Below are 23,502 nucleotides of genomic sequence, written 5' to 3'. Positions count from 1 at the left end.
AAGAGAGAGCTCATCATATGATTAACAGTCAGCGTAGGCTTGGTTAGAGACATTGCGTGCCTCTTGTTTTGGGCTAGGAAACAATGGCATCTCTCGCAGGATGGGCGAGGGCCAACAGCAAAGCCTCCGTTTCATGTTTCACACGTATCCCCCGCTCACTCAACTTTTCAGTTTACGACCCGCTCTCACAACAAAACAGTTTACAGCGGCCAAAAAAAAAAAAAAAGAAGAAAAAAACCTTTTCATTTTGTTCTCGGCTTCTCGCTAAATCCTATCGCACATTATCCTGTACATTGCATTAGTCCACTAATCTTGCCTTTCTCTTCCTCCGAAGAAGAAAGGAGTGCCTTCGTGATTAACCCACTTTACAGCAATAAATAAACGCATCATTCAGTAATGTACACCAGATTTAATTTGAAGGGAAAAAGGGCCAGAACGCTCAAATCACAGAAATGTAATGAAAAATAATACACAATGCTGCCACCATTGGGTGCCGTCAGAATTAATTTGAACGCTCTGTAATTTATTTTCCCTTATACTCAACGGCTTTTCACAGCCTAATCATGTGACTTTTAACCACCACAATATCGTCGCTCTCGGGGCGGAAACCTTGTATGTCCATAATAAACGTTACTTTTCAGGAAACGGCAAGAAAGATCTGTGTTCCAATGGATCCAATGTAGTTGTTATTAAGAAATAGCAAATATAGCAGATCTACATACAAGTTCACACACTTGAGTGACACTCTAGTATGGCATTCATTTATGACAAAACAAAAACATTAAAATAAATATGGAGGTTTGGTTTCTGCCAGACAATGATGAAAATGTTGGTGTGAACTGCTGAAAACCTTAAGTTAAGTACATGAACATTATTCCTGATGCTATACAGTAATAATAACTCAAATGTATTAACTCAAATACAAATACAAACTCCCAGCGATCTCCTGTTTGTTACATGTAACCAATCTCCTGTTTGTTACATGTAACCAATCTCCTGTTTGTTACATGTAACCCATGTTGCTTTTGGTTTCCTGTTTGTTACATGTAACCCATGTTGCTTTTGGTTTCCTGTTTGTTACATGTAACCCATGTTGCTTTTGGTTTCCTGTTTGTTACATGTAACCCATGTTGCTTTTGGTTTCCCACCTCCTTTTAGCTTCAAACCTGAAAGACAGAAAATGTCAACAAGAAACATCATTACTGCACTAAAAAACCCTGAGTGTTCATTTAACACCCCGAACGCCCGGGGTTATTTAATCCATTAAATCAGCGCCCAGCGATTTATAGCAGCGGAGCACATTTAGCGACGGACCGGTTGTTATCCCGGATGTGGGTAGATAGATGTAGCCAAAACACTCTCGAGGCGATTGACAACGGGAGGTATGATTAATTCTACCACGACTAGCGACGGGACCGCCTTGGGCCGTCTAACACATAATCTTTGCTTAGAATTGGACGGAATGATTTAGATCAAGAGTTATTAACGTTTTAAGATTTTCGTTCTTGTCGGCTAAACAAGGGGGGAACATTTTCGATGACGTCCCACTGTTTGCTCCCAGCCTGTGGAGCGATGCGATCGGTTTTGATATCAATAATCTCCGTACTTTTGATCAATCTCCGTCTTGAGCGCTGGGCGTTACTAATTGAAAAGGCGGTTAACTTCGTCCTGAAGAGATGGGGGGAGGACCCTGAAGAGATGGGGGAGGCGCCTGAAGAGATGGGGAGGCCCCTGAAGAGATGGGGAAGGCCCCTGAAGAGATGGGGGAGGCCCCTGAAGAGATGGGGGAGGCCCCTGAAGAGATGGGGGAGGCCCCTGAAGAGATGGGGGAGGCCCCTGTTGCTGAACAAACACCAGTGTTGGTTTTGGCAGCAAGTTTTATTTTAGTTTTAGTCATATAGTCTCTTCAATTAGTTTTCATTTAGTTTCAGTCACATTTTTGTCACTTACAGTATGTCCTTTCTCCTAAGAGAAATGCTTTCTATACTGTACTGCTTTTTCCAATTAAAATAAACATTAAAAAAAAAAGTCGACGAAATCAACACTGACAAACACAACGATGAAATATAGCTGCAAGCCGCGAGAAGACGGGGCCAAGCAATAAGAAAGTGGTGCAGGCTGCTCAACAACACTGGTTGCAGTTCCAGTTATATATAGTGCTCTTTTAGGCTGATCAACAGTGCCACCTTAGGTCACCATGTGGTATTGCAGCTGTTAGTACCACAGACAGACACACAGACAGACCGAATCATTGGAGCTGTTAGCCACTGCTCAAAAAATCAGACCCGTCTGAAGTGGTACTGTACTGTACTGTACTGTACTGTACTGTACTGCTGTACTGTACTGCTGTACTGTACAAGCCCTCCTCCCTGGCCTGTGTGTGTCTGTGTCTGTGTGTTAGGCTGTGCAACAGTGACACTTGGTGGTGAACAAACGCTATAACGCTATTTTCGTGCTCGGACACAGGGACCCAGGGACAGACCCAGCCACACACATAGCTGTCTATAGGAGTGGTTGCAAAATGCAATACGCACCATAAGCCATATGAGAGACAGAAGACCATGCAAGCCCTTCACTAAGTCCCTCCCCAACCCATAGGCACGTTAGCAGCGAAGAAAGCTTGACCTGCATAGCAACCGTTGCTAAACTATTTGGATTGGCATTGGACAATCGCTTTTTGGGGTGGTATTTAGCGAAGGGCTAATTAACAAATGATACATTTTAAATAGCTGACCCTAACCTAACCTCAGTAAGGCTATACCTAAACCTAACCTTAATCCTGACCTCAGTAAATCTATACCTAAACCTAACCTAACCTTAACCCCATAACCTCAGTAAATCTATACCTAAACCTAACCTTAACCCCATAACCTCAGTAAAACTACTCTACACCTAACACGCAGGAAGGGTGGCCCGGACGCGTCGAGGAGCAGAGCGACAGCCCCCTGGCTCTCAGCCCTGGAAGTGTGCGCGTTTATTGTGCGTAATCCGGTAGTCTTTTTCTTATTGCTGCATTCCTTGGCCCCTCTTGTCGCTTCTTGCAGCTATATATATTTATTTTTTTACTCATTTCTTCACGTACAAAGTGACAGATGTGTTCCGCATGAGTCAAGCCACATACTGTATGTAAAAGTTCCATGGCTTTTGGCCAAATGGGGCACGCCTGTTATCGCTATTTCTATTTTTTTTTTTTTTTCTTTTTTTTTTTTTTCTTTTTTTTTTTTACAAATGTTCACTTCACGTACAAACTTCTCTTCAACTGGGATTTCAGATAATGGTCCACAGATTGTGTGTAGAGCGTTTCACATAAATTGCAAAAGAATTCCAAAAATCAGGTGTAAGCATCTTTCAAACTGCTCAATATGGCAGAAAATCTGAGGGCGGAGCTTACTGGTCAAAGTGACAGTTGTGTTCCGCATGAGTCAAGACACATGTGTAAACAAGATCCATTGCTTTTGGCCAAACGAGGCTCGAGTTATCCTTGTTCAAAGTTTTCATTTTCAAATGATTGCTACAGCGCCTCCCTTTGGCCAATTGGGTGTAAGATCGGTTTCAGCGCCATTTGGCATGACCCTCTAACATACTGTAAAGTTTCATATAAATGTGACATACTGTGCACATACTGTATGTGTTGCAAAATAATAATTTTCATAAAACTGCAATATTCATTGGCTCATAAAAGCTTAATTTTTAAACTTATAAACAAAAGCCCAGCATTTCCATTAGATATTAGTCCAAAGTTCATGTGTAGAAAGTTTTGTGCATTTTGAACAAAAGTCCCGGGAGTAGATAGATTTGAACAGTTTTCCACATAATTCAAAATAATGGGTGATCTAATGGTCAGAGGTCAAAATGAGCATGAGGAGACACATGTATCGACATTTCATTGCTGACGGTGAAACGGTTCATGAGCTATGCTTGTTCAAAGTTTGCATTTTCAATGTGGTGCTATAGCGCCACCCTTTGGCCAATGGTTGTGGGCTTTGCGTCTTCACCGTTTGGCATAGCCCTCTACCATTATTGCCAAGTTTCGCAAAAAACGACTGCATGGTTAAGCCAGAACTGCAATATTTGGCGGAAGAAGAAGAAGCAGTAGAAGGAGAAAAAAAAACATACAAATACAATTAGGGACCATAGGCCCTTCGGGCTCGGCCCCTCATTTACAGTCTGGCCACCATGTGGTTGTATGGTACAGTATAGTAAGGACAAAACATTAGAACGTACCCCCAAGTAATTTGGTTCTTCCGTTTTCGGGCTGCCTGTGAAGCCTCCTCTTCCTGTTTATGCTCAACGTAGTCACGGCAGTCAGCTGCTTGTGAAATCTTCACGCCCAACTATTGAGAGACAGAGACAAAGTCCTATAAAGATTAGAGAATCTAATTTAGAATCTGCCATACGTGTCCCGTACCAAAAATAGTAGATCTACAAGCTCATAACGGGATGCACACACTGATTAGACACACCAACAGACCGACATGCGGAAACAGCGGTCGGACATGCGGTCGAACATGCGCTGCTCCGTGCTTGCGGATAGGGTTAGGTTAGGGTTTGAGGTAGGTTGTCATGGAATAGCATGTCTAAACTAAAGCCTGTACCCGCTCACAATGTGTCACACTGTGATGCGTTGTGAGATTGTACTGTAGATCGGATATTGTTTTTACACTGGACAGCTTCGTAGTTCGACTATAAATCAGACTTAAATTAAGTCTCTCTGGCAAGTAAAGAAATATTCAACTTGACGTTTTCAGGATGGTTCTCATTAGTGCCTCTAGTTCCCTGTTCTACAGCGTCAGTACTGGAGCCCTAGTTTGTCATCCAGAATTTATAGTGCTTTTTTCCCCCCCAGCTACTGTTTCAGTTTCTATTGTTCTAATAATTTAATAACCCATGCAATAACGTTTTCAGGTCAGGCATGAAATCATCCAGAGAAAGGAGCAACGTTCTAGAAGTCTTCTTCCCGGGGCCGTTAAAAGTAGACCGTAACATTGGCTGTAGCCATATATACTGTTTATACAGAACATGTACCATACAACTCATTATATATTATAAAATAAAATAAAATATAAAACAGTATACTGTATATATATACATTGCAGCAGGTTTTGAGAGCCATATCAGGATAAAATGCATTCACAGTAGCAGATTCTTTCATATCTGCGTAGTGACGTCTATAAACAAACTCACGCGCACACACACATGTGTATGAACGTGCGAGCGTACACACACACATATACAGTATGCAGTGGACACTGGACACACTTTTGGATCAAGCATTTACCAAGCACAAGTCTCAGTCTCAGCTAGTGGGATTTTCTTTCACGTGTATATAATCTTCTAGGTTGCTTTGTCATTTAAGGGGAAGTTAAAAATGTAAGACTTGCTTTTTTTTTTCTTCTCCTGCTCAATGTTCTCTTTCTTTGGCCTTTGGTTTCATTTTTCCATGTATTTGTTTGTTGATGCATAGTGTAAAAATAAAATAAAAACTAAAACAAAACCAATGTACAGTAACTTACTTCCCCTTCCATTTCCCCCCTTTAAAAAAAAAGAAACCCTTGTTACTGGGGCCCTTTTCCCCCCAGTCAGCGGTTGTGTAAATTAGACTTTCCGTTTTGGAATACTGCAGGCAGTCCCTGAAATCAGAAGTGAGAGAGAATGACCGTGACTGCAAGAGGCAAACATTCAAATCCCAGGGAGGGACATGTGTGTATTGTGGAACAGAGTAATCCGAATCACCCCAGTCACACAGAAGCATGGGGAAACAAAGGGAAAAATCCTGCCTCCTCTGTCACTCCTGAGATAGGTTTATATTATTCAACCAAAGGCACAACTTTGATAAACAACTTGGAACAATTTCACCAAAACCTTCTGGTAATTCTCTGTAATATTCAGAGTACAATCAGGGGAAAGAAAGTCTTAAGGTAATGAAGAAGTGTGCCACCATTGCGCCACTTAAAAAAAAGAAAGAAAAAAAAAGACCTGCTGGGATTTTTTTTTTTTCAATTATAATTAAGTGGGATAAACTTTATTAGAAAGACTGAAACTAAAATATCTCCTAATGCATGCTGGGATTAAGCAGGTCAGAGCGAGCAGGCAGGAAAAATTAAACTCTAAAGGCTTTTTATCACCATATTTCAGGAACCAAGGGTGTAAAATGTTCTAATTTGGGATACATTAAAAGCCATAAAGGTCTTTCAGAAAGATTAATGGTACTTTGCTCGGATTTAAGATAAGGGCTTGGGCTGGCTGGAAGTGCCGGGCTCTGGCAGGGCCCTCAAGGCATTCATCTATACAGTCACTTGGAAGATTTGTGAAAAGCGTCTGCCGCAGTAACCTGAAGCGAACTATGACAGTTTTCTAATTCCTTGTCGTTTTATAGGTTTTAAAGCCCATAAATTATGTTTCCCAGTCAAGTGTTGGAGGAGAACAAAGTTATAATCTGTGTTTGCCGCTATTATGTGTTTCCAGTAGATTTTGTTTGCCGATAAAGCATGTTTAACTCTTTAGTGTAGTCGGTGTACAAACGGAATCCGAAATGGACGCGCAAGTTGTCCGTTTGCATGATTTGGTGCCATTTGTACACTCAATAATAATTACAAATGGATGGATTAACATTGAGGATTGTACTGTGTACCGTATACGTGCTACACTATATTGAGTGATTTGGAATCGCATGCTGTGTTTTATTTAATTGTTGATACATCTCAGGATAGATCCTGCTTTCCACCTTTAAAAGAGAAAACTAAGTCTGTGTTTGATTTTGTTTGTTCTGAGAGACTAAATTAAATGAAACTGCGAGACGCTAAATGGCTTCTTTTGGAGATTTACACCCAGAGATTTAGCTCTTTCCCCCCCTACAAGAGGATTACCCACATTAACCTGCACTCCTGTGGGCGCATTTGAAATGCAAAGGTCTTGAAAACACGCCTTCTAAAACATTCCATGAAAACAAAATTAAAACCCACTACCCCCCCCACCACACACACATTTTCTCTTCTCCTTTAAATTCACTAAGAGAACAGTTACTATATTTAAGGCATTAAAGTGTTTTTTTTTTTTTTTAATCTTTTATTTTTATCAGTTTAGTCAACAATCCTTGATTGTCTTTTGCTGGGGCTAAACATTAATGTCAACCAAGTTACCTAGGAGACAGACCAGATCAAAGAAAAAAAAAAAAAAAAAGGAAGAAAAGCGCCCTCAAATGTCTGATTAATCAAGCCTGCAAACAGCTTATTTCTTTTAGCCTGCATGCAAGTATGAAAATGAGATTCCGAGAGCAGTACATTGTGGAGATTTGTTCATTCTTATCTGAACAAAGCCAGCGGCAGCTTATTTCATGGATCACTGGCGCTGTCAGCGCTGTGGTACCAAGCAGGTGACAGCTCCTCTTTCTGTGGCGAGAACAAAATTAGCAAAAAGTCGGCACAAATTAGCCTCTCATATTTTCAGTAATATGACATTATTTTTCATTTACTTTTTTGATCCACTTTTCAGGATTCCCCCCCCCCCCACCCCCCACCCCTTTTGCATGCATCTTAGTGCCAAATCCTTTCACATCAGAAGCTGGGGTGGGGGGGGTGCAGCAAGAATGAAAATACAAAGCTGGCTGCAAGACGTAAAACCTTCTGCATGCTTTGTTTAAAGCGCCCATGAAATACTGTTTTTCCAATAGTGTGCTTACATTAATATACAATATACTATGTCCATCACAAGCAATTCTTATGCGTTGTTTGGGTTTTTCCCCCCCCTTTCTCAGTCCTGTACGTCATCCTGTTAAAAAAACAAGGTTTATTCATGGGATTAATACTATGACCTCTGGATGATTTGAAGGCATAAAATTCTTTGTGCACAATGGCTCACTCTGCAGCGGCAGCGGCGGGCCACTAGGAGGGTTAAGTCAACAGTAGTGTGTTCTGTTCACTCATGTTGGGGTCGTCATGGAGATTCAAGTGGACTCCCAAACACGGGGGCCTCAACACTTCAAGCACAGGGTCTGGGGTAAGCCACGTCCAAGATAAACCAAGTCCATATTAATAACAATCGCAAACACTGGATTTATTTGTGTTTCAGTTCCATCGCATATTTTCTAGGTGTATCGTATCGTCACTCAAAAAGAAGCCTTTTTGCATTCCGTATGCAGTGCCATTTTCACAGTGACTAAAAAAAAAAGGAAAAAAAAGTTAAACAGTAGCTCCAAAAAGACAATAGTTCACTGAAAAATGAGGTAAATTATGTCTGCATATGGATAAAAGTATTAAAGCTCCCCATTAAACAATACAAAAATAAATGATGGCTTTAAGAAAGAAATGGCCTTAAAACCCATTCATAAATTTCCCATCCAGCGAAGCCTCTTCCAATTAAAACGTGTGAGAGGTGGATTAACGAGGGCTATATGGCTTTGCTTCGCTGAATCACCTCCCCGAGCCGCTTCACTGCGTCTGACGTGTAAACGATTAATGACCGGCCTAATTCCCTTATCACTCTACCTTAATGCCTAAATAATGTGGCCTTAGTCAACTTTGGAAAGCAGGGCTATATAAGAAAGGAATGAATATCAGATTAGGCAGCTCACACGTAATTTTCAGTGTAATTTCTAAGAATTGAGCTGTAGACGGAAAGCAAAATTACATTTTCTGGCTGAAACTAAACGGTCGACTCAGAAATGTACAGAATGGGCTACAGATGTTGTTCAATCAACACTACTCGTGACATCCCCCCCCCCCCCCCCCCCCCAATAAGGTAAACACTTTTCAATCTGCCTTTTTTTCTCCTTGCCTGTTATTCAAAGCAATACTACGATGCAAAGATTAAATTTTATATCACTATCAATTTCATATTAGATATTGGAGCACTAGCGTACCATACGAGCATCATCATAACACCTTGTGTGCATGGTGTTATACTAGTGTAAAGGGTAGAGAAATGTACAACAGATCACACCTCATTGAAATTCTATGAATGTATCAATACACATAGTCGATCTATACGTCGTACAGTAGTACACAACTAATATGTACTATTGGGAAGAGAATATATATTGGTATCCCCTGTAGATGTTATTAAGCCATTTAGACCTGAGACCAAATTCTACAAATGTCTTCTAAATCATGACAGTTTTCTGAAAAACCCCTATGTTTCTGTGTCAGTGGTTTCCAAACATTTTCATGTCAAGGACCCCAAAAATTATATGTAATTCGCCGCCGACCCCCATCTGAAAATATGTTGTTTCCCCAGAAGCAAACATTTGAGTTAAAAACGTTCGCTCTGAAAGAATATATAAAGATTTGCGCCACATTTTCACGATTCTTCAAAAATAGCAGACCTACAAGCTCGTAGCGCGGCACTCGGTGCCGCGCTATGATCTGCTATTTCTCAATAGCTAAAGTATAACATAATGCTTAAAACAGCAAAAGGGGTTCCCCGCCCAAAATGGGTTAAAAATATCATACATTACTACATCCTCAAACTTATTCTCCTAATAGATTATCAGACTTTCATGGTGGGAGCCACATAAGTGGTTTACGTAATCTTGCCAGCACTTTGACAAACAGCATTACATGGCATGCAAAAAGACAGCCACTCCAGGGAAGAGACAGCAGAACAGCCAGTAGTATAATGCATGTCTCTATTTTTCTCTCCTTATAATCTGATGCAAGATACACACATGACTGTCATCTTTAGGGACTAGGGGGGGAGAAAAATCTGAAAGTTCGCCTGCTTTGTGCACATTCCATTATCTTGCCTCTTCTGAGTAGGGTAGGCTTATTAGCAAGCTTTGAACTCACACTTACAGTAATATGCCATCAACAGTTTTATAAGCTAATTAGAAAAAACAGTTTAATTAATGAGTGACTGGCAATAAAATGGCAATCATGAAAAAAGAATCCAAGGGTGCTAAGCTTCCACTACCACCAATTAAGGCCTAATTACAAACAAATTATATATGTGTTTTGCTGTGGGCTTTAATTTAAGAAAAAAAATGTCTTTAATTAAAAGAGAAAACATGCTAATTAATTAAACAGCACACAAATCTACATAGAAAAGTATGCTTTGTCTATCAAGTAATTAATGAAATACAATAATCCAAATGAGATTCGCAGGCATTTTGATAAAAGCTTAGTACCCATTTCAAAATCCATTTCAAAATTAATGGGCGAACATTTAATGTGAGTCATCCAGAGATACAATAAAAGTTCATTCTGTGATAAATTTGCTTAGGCTGAAGGAAACATGAACAAAGAAGAGAGTTTTCCTAAACTACTCTCTACAGCCGCCTAGGGGGGGGCTTGCAGGGTATAGAGTCAGCCTCAGATTCTGATGCGGGGCGGGGAAACAAAAAATCTGATAAGGCATACTTTCCAGTTTCCACAAAGGCAATGCTCATTAATTTTTTGATTATAAACATGGGCATGGCAGGCAAAGGTGGTGAGAAGAAAAAAAGGGTGAAATAACATAAATAACATGAAATACTCTTAGTTAAGCTCTTTGTCTCAACTAACCCACCATGTCTCCTCAAACAAAGCATGGCGGGCCACCTTTGTTTTGCAGCATTTAAGCAAGGCTTTCCAAAGGGTATATTTCAAGGACAGGGTTGCTTTCTTTTCAGTAGCTTCTAATTTAAATCCGAGCTACAGTCTAATGATGGGTATTATAGCCCTGCATGTTGTGGACTCTGGGACCGTGGAGAATGGCCCTACAGACAAATATAGTAATACAATGCGTAATTGTGCCTACTGTGCAAAATATTAAGAACGCATACCCTTAAAGACTGTCCACATGAATTCGGGGCAAAAGTGCTTGGTAGTAGCTGGGCCATGGCTCAGTGGTCCAGGCACCTTGGCTGGTAATCCAGTCTGGCAGTGTGCCGCGGGTTCGACTCCCGATCCCGACGGCCTTTACTGCATGTCTTCCCCCCATCTCTCTCCCCATTTCCTGCATGTCAGCCTACTGTCTGTTCCTCCATACAAAATATAAAATAAAGGCGAAAGCCACAAAAAAAAAACATTTAAAAAGTGCTTGGTAGTTAGTGATTCACATGAAGTGATAACTTACAGTACCGGTACTGTACTATGTATCATTCAGGGTATGAAGTCATGATGACCAAAGTCTTAATCCATTTAGACCCGAGACCAGATTCTACAAATGTCTTCTAAACACTGACAGTTTTATGAAAAACCTACGTTTCTATGTCAGTGGTTCTCAAACTATTTCATGTCAAGGACCCCCAAAAATTATATATGTACTAGAACTCGACAGGCCTTTGGCCAGTCTCGCTCTAGCGCCACGCCACGCCATCCAGTTGTCCGGGTGGCCAGTTGTCTGAGTGGCCACTCATCCAGGTGGCCACTGATCCAAGTGGCCACTCATCCAGGTGGCCAGTTGTCCAGGTGGCCACTCATCCAGGTGGCCAGTTGTCCAGGTGGCCACTCATCCAGGTGGCCAGTTGTCCAGGTGGCCACTCATCCAGGTGGCCACTCATCCAGGTGGCCAGTTGTCCAGGTGGCCACTCATCCAGGTGGCCAGTTGTCCAGGTGGCCACTCATCCAGGTGGCCAGTTGTCCAGGTGGCCACTCATCCAGGTGGCCACTCATCCAGGTGGCCAGTTGTCCAGGTGGCCACTCATCCAGGTGGCCACTCATCCAGGTGGCCAGTTGTCCACTCATCCAGGTGGCCAGTTGTCCACTCATCCAGTTGGCCACTCACCATCCAGTTGGCCAGTTGTCCAGGTGGCCACTCATCCAGGTGGCCAGTTGTCCAGGTGGCCACTCATCCAGGTGGCCACTCATCCAGGTGGCCAGTTGTCCACTCATCCAGTTGGCCACTCACCCAGGTGGCCAGTTGTCCACTCATCCAGTTGGCCACTCACCCAGGTGGCCAGTTGTCTGGACTATACCCGAGAAATTCGCGCACATACGCATAGCACGTGCCATAGGTTAGCTTTGGCTGAACTGACGCCACTGGGTCAGTGCACCAAAGCATTATGTATCATTGTAGGAATTCAGCAACCAGGTCAAACACACAGATTATTAGTCATAGGGTGAAAATGTCTAATTGTGCTACTGTTATCTACTACAAATACTATTAACATTGATTGACTGCAGTTTCTTCCAGTGGTGAAATGTCCCTTGCCATTGAATGGGATATTGGAGAAGATGCCAGACATGCCTAGCCGATTTGAATATGTCAAGAATTGCAATTCTGTTGGGTTTTTCATTGTATAAAAGGTTGTCATGTGTATGTTAGATATAGTCCAATAAACAAAGGCGCTAGAGTCCATTGGAATGTAGTGGTTAAAAATCAATCACTGATCGATTGAGCTGCTGCAGTTCGTTGGAGCCATGTGTGTTGACAGGAGGGCTTAACAATTATTCACAATGGGGGAGGAAATACACCGGAAGTGTGGAAGGCACGCTACGTCACGCTGTCACTCAAGTGACTACTGGCCAATCACAGCGCATCTTTTCCAGGACTTATCAGACCCGAAACATGCGCTCTGCGGTGCTACGCAAGGAATCTCGGGAAAATGTTGCCCTCCCTTGAGCACATACCCTCCAGAGCCAGAAGGGGCGTCTACCTTTATATGACTATGCCTCAACCAGCCAAAGTTCTCACATGTCTCCCCCCTTCTCCGCTCCCTCCATTGGCTCCTGGTTGCTGCCCACACAGACTGTCCCTGTCCCTGTCCAGACTCTGGACAGGGCCCCTGTCCAGAGCCTGGGTAGGGCCCTGTCCAGAGCCTGGGCAGATATAAGGGGACGTGGCCGAGTCTGGCTTTGTCTTGTACAGTTAGGTGCAAACAACACAGGTATAAGCATTGATTTTGTAAGATGGAGTGATACATTTCATGCAATCTAATAAGCACAAACCTATGGCCTAAATGTTGCGGTAGAGGGACCTACAACATGAAAAATGAATACTCTTCGTTTTTCAAGCTTTTCAAAGCCACAAAAACAAACACTATCACGTGACATTGATTCTCTTCCCCTATTCGCACATTCTAGGACATGATGATACTGTGGCTAAAAGAATCTGCTTTTAATTTAACTGTGATTTCACTGTCTCAATTTCAGTGCAGCAACAGCTGATATCAAGTCTCCTAAGGGGAGCAAGCTGGTTATATATAGTAGTCACTTAATGTTATGCTAATTACAAAAAATAATTAGTCCATATGCAACTCATAGCAGTGTAACATAAATTGCAATAATCAAAGAATGAACTCCCAGTTATTGTAATTGGAGGGCTTGTACAATTTAAGCTTTTGAACTAATAATGTAGACGTACTTTCATATCAGGAGCCAGAAGTTATTTCTATTCATTTTTGATACTTCCACGTTTTATGACAAACACACAACAAACTTAAACTACTGAGAAAGCTTACAGTTTCATGATTTTAAAGAAGCCCCATCTGCACAGTGGTTTCCTAACATTTGTGTCGTATCGTATGTACATCTGTGTTTCTCCCCATATTCTCCTGCTGTCCTAAATCCCCAGGTCCAGCTCAGTGAATAATCACTGGTCGGCTCTGCCTCTATGTCATTGGTCCGCCAATAATCAGTCCACCAATCATCTCCATTTCCCTTCCAATAAAAGCACCTGTGTACTTGCAATCAGCCCCTCTCCCTTCCACCATGTCAGATAGAGACAGCGCTGGTTGTGTGCTGACTTACAGGCTTTGTGTCAGATTCAGGCCTGCTTTATGTGTCTCAGCCTTCTGTTCATTATATTGTTTATTTCAGGGAAACTAGGTAAGAGCTGGGGTACCCTGTACATTTTCAACGCTTAGTTATTTTCTGTTAAAAACATTAGGTTAGGTGTGAGTGCCCCCCTCTGTATTTTTGTTAGTTAGTGTAATAATAATAAACTTTATTTGTATAGCACCTTTCATACATAAATGCAGCTCAAAGTGCTTCACAGGGCAGGACAGTGTAGCAGGTTTTGGTTGTCTATAGAGAAGTAATTTACATTTTTAAGCAATGATAGTAGTTTTGGTTATGGTATTTTGATTTGGCACTCACCAGTTTGTTTCCCTGCCTTTTGTTCAGACAACATTTGTTTAAATAAAACACAGTTCCTTTTATACATCAGTCCCTTTAAAGCCCTAGACCGCCTTATAGGGACATAACAGATGCTGTGCCTCAGCAGGATATGCACTACATTGAATACTATCCACAATAATATGGGCTTCACATAATCAATTCCCAATATTTTCCCCCAAACTTAAAAGTGGAGCATGGCATTTTAAAAGCTAAAACAACAAATTACAGCCCAAGGAAAATATAAAACAAATTGTAGTAAGAGTAAAAGAAAATCTCAAAGCAACCTGAAATATCAAAGCGTGTATTAGGAGTTACACAGATGAAAGAGGTACATTATCAGAAGTTGTAACAAGTCTTCAAAAAAGGTTTTACCAATTGGTTTAGTGTTTAGATTAAAAACAAGAAAGTAAAGCTGTGGAACTCATTAATTGATTTCAGAAAGCAGAAATAAACATTTTGGTATTACATAAAGACGGATTCTGACAGAAAGCTTTCCATCTTCCATTTCCTTTTGGTTTGAGAAGATAAGTACTAAACTGTTCGATTTAGGATGAATACATTGCCCTCAAATATGCACCAGGGTTTTGCCTAACAAACTATGCCTAAAGGGACAAACATGCCTCTTTAGTTCTTCACAGCTGTCAAATGCTTTTAAATTTTTTGCTAAGAAAACCTGTTTCCATTCTTCCAGTAAAAAGCCTTGCCACAATCATGTCTTGTTGTTATGACCGTAAACAAATTAAACATCTAAGCCATTCCATAGCAAATGAGCCACTCAATTATAACCTTGAAATTGAATCTGGCCACAGAGGGGATTATCGATCCTCTAAATGTTTGTCACAGTGCTCCTGTCAAAAGTGAACAGGAATGTACTAGTAGTAAACAAAACATGTTGGTCTCCAAATGCTAGAAAACACCTCGAAGCACAAGTTATCATTCAAGATGAGCCTAAAACGCTGTTCAACTTCAAAAGTGATTAAATAATGTGCTCAGCCTCAGTTTCTAACAAATTCCCTGGCCACCAGGTTGTACATTTAGTAGACCAATCACCTCTCATTGCCTTTTGAAAGTCTATTTTGCACATGGGTTACAACTTGGAATCATCAGTGGTTTGGGATTTGAAAATGGCCATTTCTCCACCCTTGTGAAATTAACCCATTTAGGCCTGACGTCGAAATTGAAATGTCTTCAAAATCCTGACAGGTTTCTGTATCAGTGGTGTTCAATATGAAAATGTTGTTCCAGGGACCTCCCCAGAAGCAAAGATTTGAGTTAAAATGTTCACTCTGTAATAATATATATTCAAAGATTTGAGGCACATTTTCACGATTTTTCAAAAATAGCAGACCATAGCGCCGCGCTATGAGCTTGTAGATCTGCTACTTTTCAATAGCTAAAGTATAACATAATGCTTTAAAACACCAAAAGGGGTTCCCGCCCAAAATGGGTTAAGTTATCACCGCAAAAACAATGAAATGTGGCTGCCAGACTGCTGTCAAGTCCATCAGGTTCCTGGCAAGATTCAAGGCAGGTTGACACAGAGACAAGACCCCCAGCTAAGTCTGCCCCAATCCACCTGCACAATAAGAGGCTTTCTCAAACTACAGTAGGCCTACAGTTTTGCTGCTTTTCCAGCGACAGGCAAGTACTTAAAATTGTACTTCCAATATTTGACCACATGGCAGCTGGTAAAGGTACTGTATGACGGACAGACACACTGGTTTAACCCATTTAGACCTGAGATCGATTCTACAAATGTCTTCTAAATCCTGACAGTTTTCTGAAAACCTTATGTTTCTATGTCGGTGGTTCTCAAACATTTTCATGTCAAGGACCCCCAAAAATATATGTAATTGGGCCGCCGACCCCCATCTGAAAAAATATGTTGTTCCAGGAACCTCCCAGAAGCAAAGGTTTGAGTTCAAAAGGTTCACTGTGAAAAAAGAATATATTCAAACATTTGTGCCACAATTTCACGATTTTTCAAAAATAGCAGACCTACAAGCATGAGCGGATGAGCTTGTAGATCTGCTATTTTTCAATAGCTAAAGTACAACATAATTCTTAAAAACACCCAAAATGGGTTAACCTAGCAAATTACTGGACCATCATTCCCTTTACAAATACCTTGTGTGTGCCACGCAATAGTAGGGCAGATAGTTGCTCTACAATCCCAAAAACATCGTGCCCTGCCTACAGTATAACCATAATGGCATGCTCAAATAGGGATGCCAGGTTGAAAGTCTGTCTGTGGGTTTTTATAAATAATTAACCAAAGAAAAGTATTGAGACTTATATGATTCATTAACAACTGCACGGGAGCCATTTGTTCTATTTCCTGAAAAGTAACGTTTTATATGCATATAAAAGTCCTCAGTCTCCTTGAACTGTATATACAGTAAGAAGCGCATGCTCTGGAATCTCTCTATGGACACTCGTTTCCTACAACAACTCCTCAACTGTTTATTTGAACCATTCAAGCATCAGGATGAGAATTCATTATTTTTTTGGACCAATGTATTCTTTTTTGGAACAAATTCTGGGCTAAATGTTACAAAGAATAGGAAACCTCTCCTAGAGAGAGAGAGAGAGAGAGAGAGAGATGCTGAAATGCTCGGAGTTGCATAAATCCTTTGAGTGGGATTAGAATTATTAAAGTTCAAAAGAATTGCCATCTTGTGATTTTCATTACATTGTCATTATCTACAGTTCTGTTGTGGTCCATCATCATGGCGTAGAACAAAGAAGTTTAGTTTAGTTTTGACTGTGTGGTGATTCACCCCCCTGCACTGAAGAAGCAGCACAGACGCATGTCTTTTTAACCACAATTATGTGTATGTGTGTGGACTACATTTTCTGCTAAATTAGTTTCCAAACCACTTGATCCTTGATGCCTGCCAAGGCGCTTGGTTACAAAACTTCAGGCACTTGCATTTAGGGACATGTACACTTCAAAGGTATGAAACTCTTACCTGGGGAATGATTTAGCAGTTGGCTTGAAAGCAATGTACCCTTCATTAAAAAGCAGAGCCAAAAGTCCTTTCGACATTGCAGCACTTCAAAACTAAGGGGAGGGCTTTCCATTAACTCAATGTAAAAGGGCTGCAGGACTCAATGGTGGGTGTCTGTGTGTGTTTTTTGTTCCTCTATGTCTTTGCAGGAGAAAACGGCCACGGATCCATTAAGCCTGATTTGTCACAGCGGGGAGCACCCCCAAAAGATCTCTTATCAGCAGTACTACGTACCTCTCGAGTGGCGAGCCTGTCGCTCATCTCCTCCGCCTTGGCTATGTCCCCTTCAGCGATGGCTCCATCTATGCTATTTTCTAGGCCGGACTGCGGAAGAAGAGGAAAAAAAGATTGAGTTTTTTCTCTCTCTCTTTTTCAGACAGGGGGTAGAGGGAGGGGGGGGGGGAATCAAAGAGTTACTTCAGAAGTCTCCAGGGCCTTATTTTTTAATATGATTGCTATTACTACAAATATGTAGATTTCTCTTCACAAATGAAAACCTTTTTGATTGGATATTAGTGGTGGAAATCTTAGAAATGCTACAGGAGATTACCAAACATAAATGTGACTCTTTAATTACACATTTTTCCATTACAGACCTAAGCAGAGGGGGTGCAAACATGCCTCTGGCTACAATGATGGGACTATCGAAGGAAGCAGAGTACAAAATAATGTCTCCTTCCCCAAAATATGTATCATGCTAAAAACATACAGTAGCAGAAATGGGATTTAATGATTGTGACAGTCTGATGTGTTCCTTCTTGTTTATAGAACTCTATTTAAAGGACAACTTTGTTTTTGTTTCAACCAAGGTTCATATTTTAGGTTGGTATTAGAGGAAGTAAAAGATAAGTGTAATTTTTGTAAAAAAAATAAATAAAAATAAATTGCTGCTGTCTTTCGTTTTAGTGATTTTAGCTGTTGTTGACAGGGGGGTGGGGGCATTCGAACATGGAGCTAATTACGTATTTTTTAACAAAATAATTTGACAGCGTTTTTTAATTACTATTTACTATAGTCCTACTAGACCCCAGGGAATTACATCTGGCCACAAAAGATCACGGGATCTACTGGCGTGAAGGGGTATTCTATAGGAGGCTGCCATACACTCAACATGTCAGTTTGTCACCTCCTTCACATTCAATAGATCCCATGATCTTTTGTGGCCAGATGTAATTTTCTGGGGTAGTAGGACTATAGTAAGTAAAACAAAAAAGAATGGCATGAAATCTTGTAAAAATTTTCGAATGCCCCCGCACTCGTCAAAAACTGCTCAAATTGCTAAAACAAAAGAAAGCAGCATATGAAAGAAAAATAACAGTCGCGTTTACTTTCTCTAATAACAACCTAAAACATGAACCTGGAAAAAAAACCAAAGTTGTCCTTTAACTTCTAAAACAGCACAATGTCACATACCTAAACAAAATATTAAAAAAAGAAATGCATACAAAGGAAGTATAATAAAGCTTGGGACATACACTGGACATTATGATTTTCTGTGCATTTATGTTTAGTACAGTAACACACTAAAGAGACAGACAGACTAGTTTGAAAGTTACTGTATGACTAAATAAAAAGAAAAGGCTATCTCTCAGCAACTACAGTATAGCTTTATGACTAAATAAAATGAAAAGGCTATCTCTCAGCAACTACAGTATAGCTTTTTTTTGCCACTGATAGCATGTGAAAGGCTTTTGAGTATTTAATATTACATATTAATTACACAAAAAATAATTTGAGCGTGGAACGTCTTCTCATTATGTTGACATGACAAGTTCTGTTTCATTCAGCTTGTTAATCGTTTCTTTATCCATTCAAAGTTCCCTGGTATTTTTTAAATGAAGGCAAAATCAGCAGAAAACTCAATTTAATGGTTCTTTGAGATACTTTGAGCTCAAAAATAATAATCCAAATAACTATTATAAGGATTTGCAATTGAATTATGAACATTTCCCAATGAGCTGTTCAGCTACATCTGCAGATATTTTACTTCATGGGCATTTTGCATGCCATTGCTTTAAATGTGTTATTCATCTATTGAAACATATATTTAAGTGGAACTTAACTTCACCCACAAAATGACTTTTTTCCCTCTATAGATTACGCACTCCATGGAGACTTGAATTCATGGATATTTGTTTGGTTTGACTCTTTGTCTCCCCATGGGGAGGACAAAGGAGGCACACTAAGATGCTCCACACGTCCCAAACTCTTCTCCCGTCTGGCTCCAAAACTATGGAATGCCCTTCCCATTGCAATCAGAACTGCAGACTCACTCCCAATCTTCCGCCGTAGTCTGAAAACCCACCTCTTCAGACTCCACCTTAGCCCGTAGCACTTGCCCTAACCTCGACGACCTTACAGGAGTATGCAAAGGCTCAACTTATGTAACTTAGATAGCATTTTATGTAGACATAGCACTCTGTAGTGTATAGGCTGCACTTATAGTTTCATTATATAGATATTCCACTGTTAGTCATGATGACTATTTTTATGTATATGATGTATTACCATGAGTACGAAATAACTCGCAAGATGCTCACCTCCTTGTCAGAAAACACTTCCATCTTACTTTATTTATTAGCCCTACAGCAGAGGACAGAGGAATCATCTTAATCAAATCACTAATGTAGCTTAATCCATTGAGACCTGGAACGCATCCATGTCACGTTAGCGTTAGCGTTTTAAACATTATGTTATAATTTAGCTATTGAAAAATAGCAGATCTACAAGCTCATAGCGCGCCACCGAGTGGCGCGCTATGAACTTGTAGGTCTGCTATTTTTGAAAAATCGCTAAAATGTGCCTCAAATCTTTCCGAAAATTGTCATGATTTAGAAAACTTTTTTTTTTAAATGTCGACGTCAGGCCTGAATGGGTTAACACAATCCTTAATATTCTTAACTGGTGTCTGCCTGTCTGGTTGAGCTACCCAAAGGATTCAGATAATCCACCTGTCATATCAAATGAGACAATGACAGGGTGAATGGGCAATGAAATGTTAAGATCTTAATAGCTACAGTATCATACTGATGGAAAGGCTTGCCGTTGTTACCTTGGGAGGGGGTTTGCTACACGCAGGGGGCTGAAATCTATCATTTACACCAAAATACTGCGTAAGCTCATCCCAGTGTTTCTCAGGCTCAGTTTGATGCTCTCTGTTAAGACAAGAAAACAAAAGAAAAGCATGAAAAAGCATATAGGCATACTGTACGCCGGTGTACTGTAGTCTGTAGAGCTACACATACTCTCTACCCAAACCTGAAATATCTATCAATACACTGAAGGAAAGTCTATAGCTGGGACTGTAGCTTCAATACACTGAAGGAAAGTCTATAGCTGGGACTGTAGCTTCAATACACTGAAGGAAAGTCTATAGCTGGGACTGTAGCTTCAATACACTGAAGGAAAGTCTATAGCTGGGACTGTAGCTTCAATACACTGAAGGAAAGTCTATAGCTGGGACTGTAGCTTCTCAGTAAACCCAACATCTTCACAGAACTACTGTAGGTTGCTGCTTTGGTGCTTACTGCAAGACAGTTCTCACTCCGCATGGTTTGTTTATGGTTTGGTTTCAGTAAACACTGACATAAGGGTGCAACAGTTAATTAAACTAATCGACTTAATCAATTATTTATTACCATATACATTTTAAATAATCAATTACTAATCGATCACTATTTTGGGCATGTGATGCGATGTGTTTTGAGATGCTATTTCACAACGTTTGCACCGTTGTGGCTAGCTCTAGTCCATAGCTCTAATCATGCCTTGTTGAGCTATAGTATGTTACTCTTCTCTTCCTGCGCTCGCATGAAATGCAGACCAGCCTCTCATCTGTAGCGAAAATATAAAGAACGTTTTTGCTACTCACCAATACAAAGGCGGCTTGTGTTATTAGAAAGCCTACTTTCCTTAGTGGACGCACTCTGAGCCCCCCACCACACGTATAAAATGCACTTTTTGGCCAGAAAGGGATTTCTTTTCCACTGGAAGAAAAATACCACTGCGCCCTCTACCGATATTGCCAAGAGTAAATCCCATAGACAAGATTTTTCCTTTTGGCGAAAGAAAATCCCTTTCTGGCGGTGAGTAGCAAAAACGTTCTTTATATTTTCGCTACAGACGAGAGGCTGGTCTGCATTTCATGCGAGTGCAGGAAGAGAAGAGTAACATAGCTCTAATGCAAAGGCATTAGAGCTATGGACCAGAGCTAGGGCCCCACCATGTCATTAGAGCTATGGACCAGAGCTAGGGCCCCACCATGTCATTAGAGCTATGGACCAGAGCTAGGGCCCCACCATGTCATTAGAGCTATGGACCAGAGCTAGGGCCCCACCATGTCATTAGAGCTATGGACCAGAGCTAGGGCCCCACCATGTCATTAGAGCTATGGACCAGAGCTAGGGCCCCACCATGTCATTAGAGCTATGGTACCAGAGCTACGTTGTAAGTACTGTACACAAGAACACTTTAGTTATTCATCAATTTGTTAGTATATATAGAAATACATGTTTATTTACACACTTCTCGGTTATTCGATTAATCAAAAAGGCATGCGATTAAATAATCGCTAAGGAAATATTTGATAGTTGCAGCTCTACACTGATATTTCAGTTATGCAGCAACAGTACAGTCACGCACCAGCTGTAATAAATGTGAACTACTGTAATTGCACTGTTCAACTAATCCGGCTATGAAGGCATCTCTTAATTACCTTTCTTCTGTTGAATCCTTGTTAATGGTTCCTGCTGAATTACACAATATAAACAATTAATCACATGATGTGAAAAAACACAAAACCACAGCATTGATGACATTGACAACAAGCATATTTTACTAGAGAGGTACGTCCAGTTAACATGCTGGTCTGAGGCTGGCTTGATGATTACTGTACAGCCAACGTGGCTCTAAGGGGAATAATACCATTTTCTCTTCATCCTACTTGTACAGAACTATATAAATTACTGGATCACAGTCAACTATTAAGCAGTAGTAGTGTACCGTAAATCAAATATTAGGCTAATCCAGGTAAGGCGACTGAAGTTCCAGTCTACTACTGTATTAATAGTGTGCTAGACCTTTTATCAAGTATTTGTAAATGTCCTTTGTTAAAACTCAACAAGACCTTTCTTATGCCTTCTTCGTCTTCTTCTGAAATCCTTTGTCTCCTTGATCTCATTCTTCTTCTTCTGCAGCTCTTTAAATTTCTACACACACACACACACACACACACACACACACACACACACACACACACACACACACACACACACACACACACACACACACACACACACACACACACACACACACACACACACACACACACACACACACACACACACACACACACCTGTTATGCCGATCTTAGAATATTATGCAGACAGTGTGTCATCCTAGACCCCAACTCAACTGAAATATTCTAGTATGGCTTTAAATTGAGCTTCAAAATATGGAATCTCTTTTGCTTTGCGGGGGGGGTGCAGCCTTCTCAAAGTGTTATCTTTAATATCTCTATAGACGGAGTGACCACTGCTACGCTTCCATTTGCAAAAAAAACGCCACCGTGGATATTATGGGATGGAGATGATTGGTTAATCAACACCACGACACAGTATATATGCTACTATAATGTTACAACAATTTGAACCTATTCAAGTGCAGCTCCCTCAATGAACACCCCCTTTTCCCCTCACTGTATATGTTTCTATTCCCTTTTTACCTCCTTTATGATGAATTCCTGTTCTGTTCTTTGGCTATAATAGAAGTGTATATTTGTAGTACGTCTCTAAATGTTTTGATGAATTGAACAAGGTGGACTCTCTTGTAAACAAGTGTAGTGCTTTATTGGGTCGTCCACTCACAGTTAACAGTCTTTGTATTGAGTTGGTGCTTGAAATGTACTGCAACTCTGCAAACTGTTAATAAATACTTCAATCGGTCAATCAATCAATCAATCAATGGCATTTTGCAACAACATACTTGCCACGTTTCTTGGCTAATCCCAGGCAAGATGGATTCATGTTCTTGGACAGTGGGACTAGTGTGAGAGGAGGAGTCTGCGCCACTATTTTTATTAGTATTATTATTACTAGTTCCACTCCCACCATGCTCTCCCAACTTCTCCCTGTCCTCTGTGTCCTGATCATCATCAGCCTCCTCCTCGTCATCTGAGCTGAGATCAGCTTCTGTCAGACCCTTGGGTAACAGTCCACGGTACATAGTATGCACTGTTAGGAGGAGCTTAAGAAGAAATTAATTATTCGATCAACTGTTTTGTGAAACGAAAGAAAAAGCTACACAGAACGGTCGATGTTTTTCTTTTCTTTTTCTTTTTTTTTAACACCACAGAGAATGAGCAGCACATTTCCGGGGTAAACAGTGTGACGTTTACAAATATCACAGCACCGATTGGTCGAACAACTGTGTCGTTGCTTTAGCGTGACCAACCAATCACA

General features: G+C 40.7%; 1 protein-coding gene across 3 annotated transcripts; it reads right to left on the bottom strand.

Annotated features, from left to right (window-relative positions):
- Positions 1 to 394: 394 nt before the first annotated feature.
- On the bottom strand, positions 395 to 23,418 carry fam204a (family with sequence similarity 204 member A). 3 transcript variants are annotated; one of them, XM_079512314.1, is made up of 8 exons: positions 23,027 to 23,418; positions 22,170 to 22,251; positions 21,759 to 21,792; positions 20,097 to 20,199; positions 17,279 to 17,368; positions 4,225 to 4,334; positions 1,146 to 1,166; positions 395 to 1,071 (listed from the first exon to the last, which is right to left on the bottom strand). In XM_079512314.1, exons 1-8 carry the CDS (start codon positions 23,264 to 23,266, stop codon positions 1,041 to 1,043), a joined length of 711 nt encoding a protein of 236 aa, XP_079368440.1. In that variant the 5' UTR covers positions 23,267 to 23,418; the 3' UTR covers positions 395 to 1,040. The 3 variants fall into 3 exon arrangements, with proteins under 3 accessions (XP_079368440.1, XP_079368439.1, XP_079368441.1); XM_079512313.1 differs by having other exon boundaries at positions 395 to 1,166; XM_079512315.1 differs by having other exon boundaries at positions 395 to 1,166; positions 21,759 to 21,789.
- Positions 23,419 to 23,502: the final 84 nt, after the last annotated feature.

This window comes from Electrona antarctica (assembly GCF_951216825.1).
Source record: "Electrona antarctica genome assembly, chromosome: 10".
Classification (NCBI taxonomy): Eukaryota; Metazoa; Chordata; class Actinopteri; order Myctophiformes; family Myctophidae; genus Electrona; species Electrona antarctica.
The sequence above is the reverse complement of the archived record's forward strand: the minus strand, read 5'-3'. Positions and strand labels throughout refer to the sequence as shown.

Bases quoted from the DNA above. Each gene is read 5' to 3' on its own strand.
- fam204a (XM_079512313.1), bottom strand. From the start codon at position 23,266: ATGTACCGTGGACTGTTACCCAAGGGTCTGACAGAAGCTGATCTCAGC. The intron at 21,793-22,169 runs GTCTTGTTGAGT...TGTGTAATTCAG, and splicing joins ACGAAGAAGGCATAAGAAAG to CAGGAACCATTAACAAGGAT. The intron at 1,167-4,224 runs GTACGTTCTAAT...TCTGTCTTTCAG, and splicing joins AAGAACCAAATTACTTGGGG to GTTTGAAGCTAAAAGGAGGT.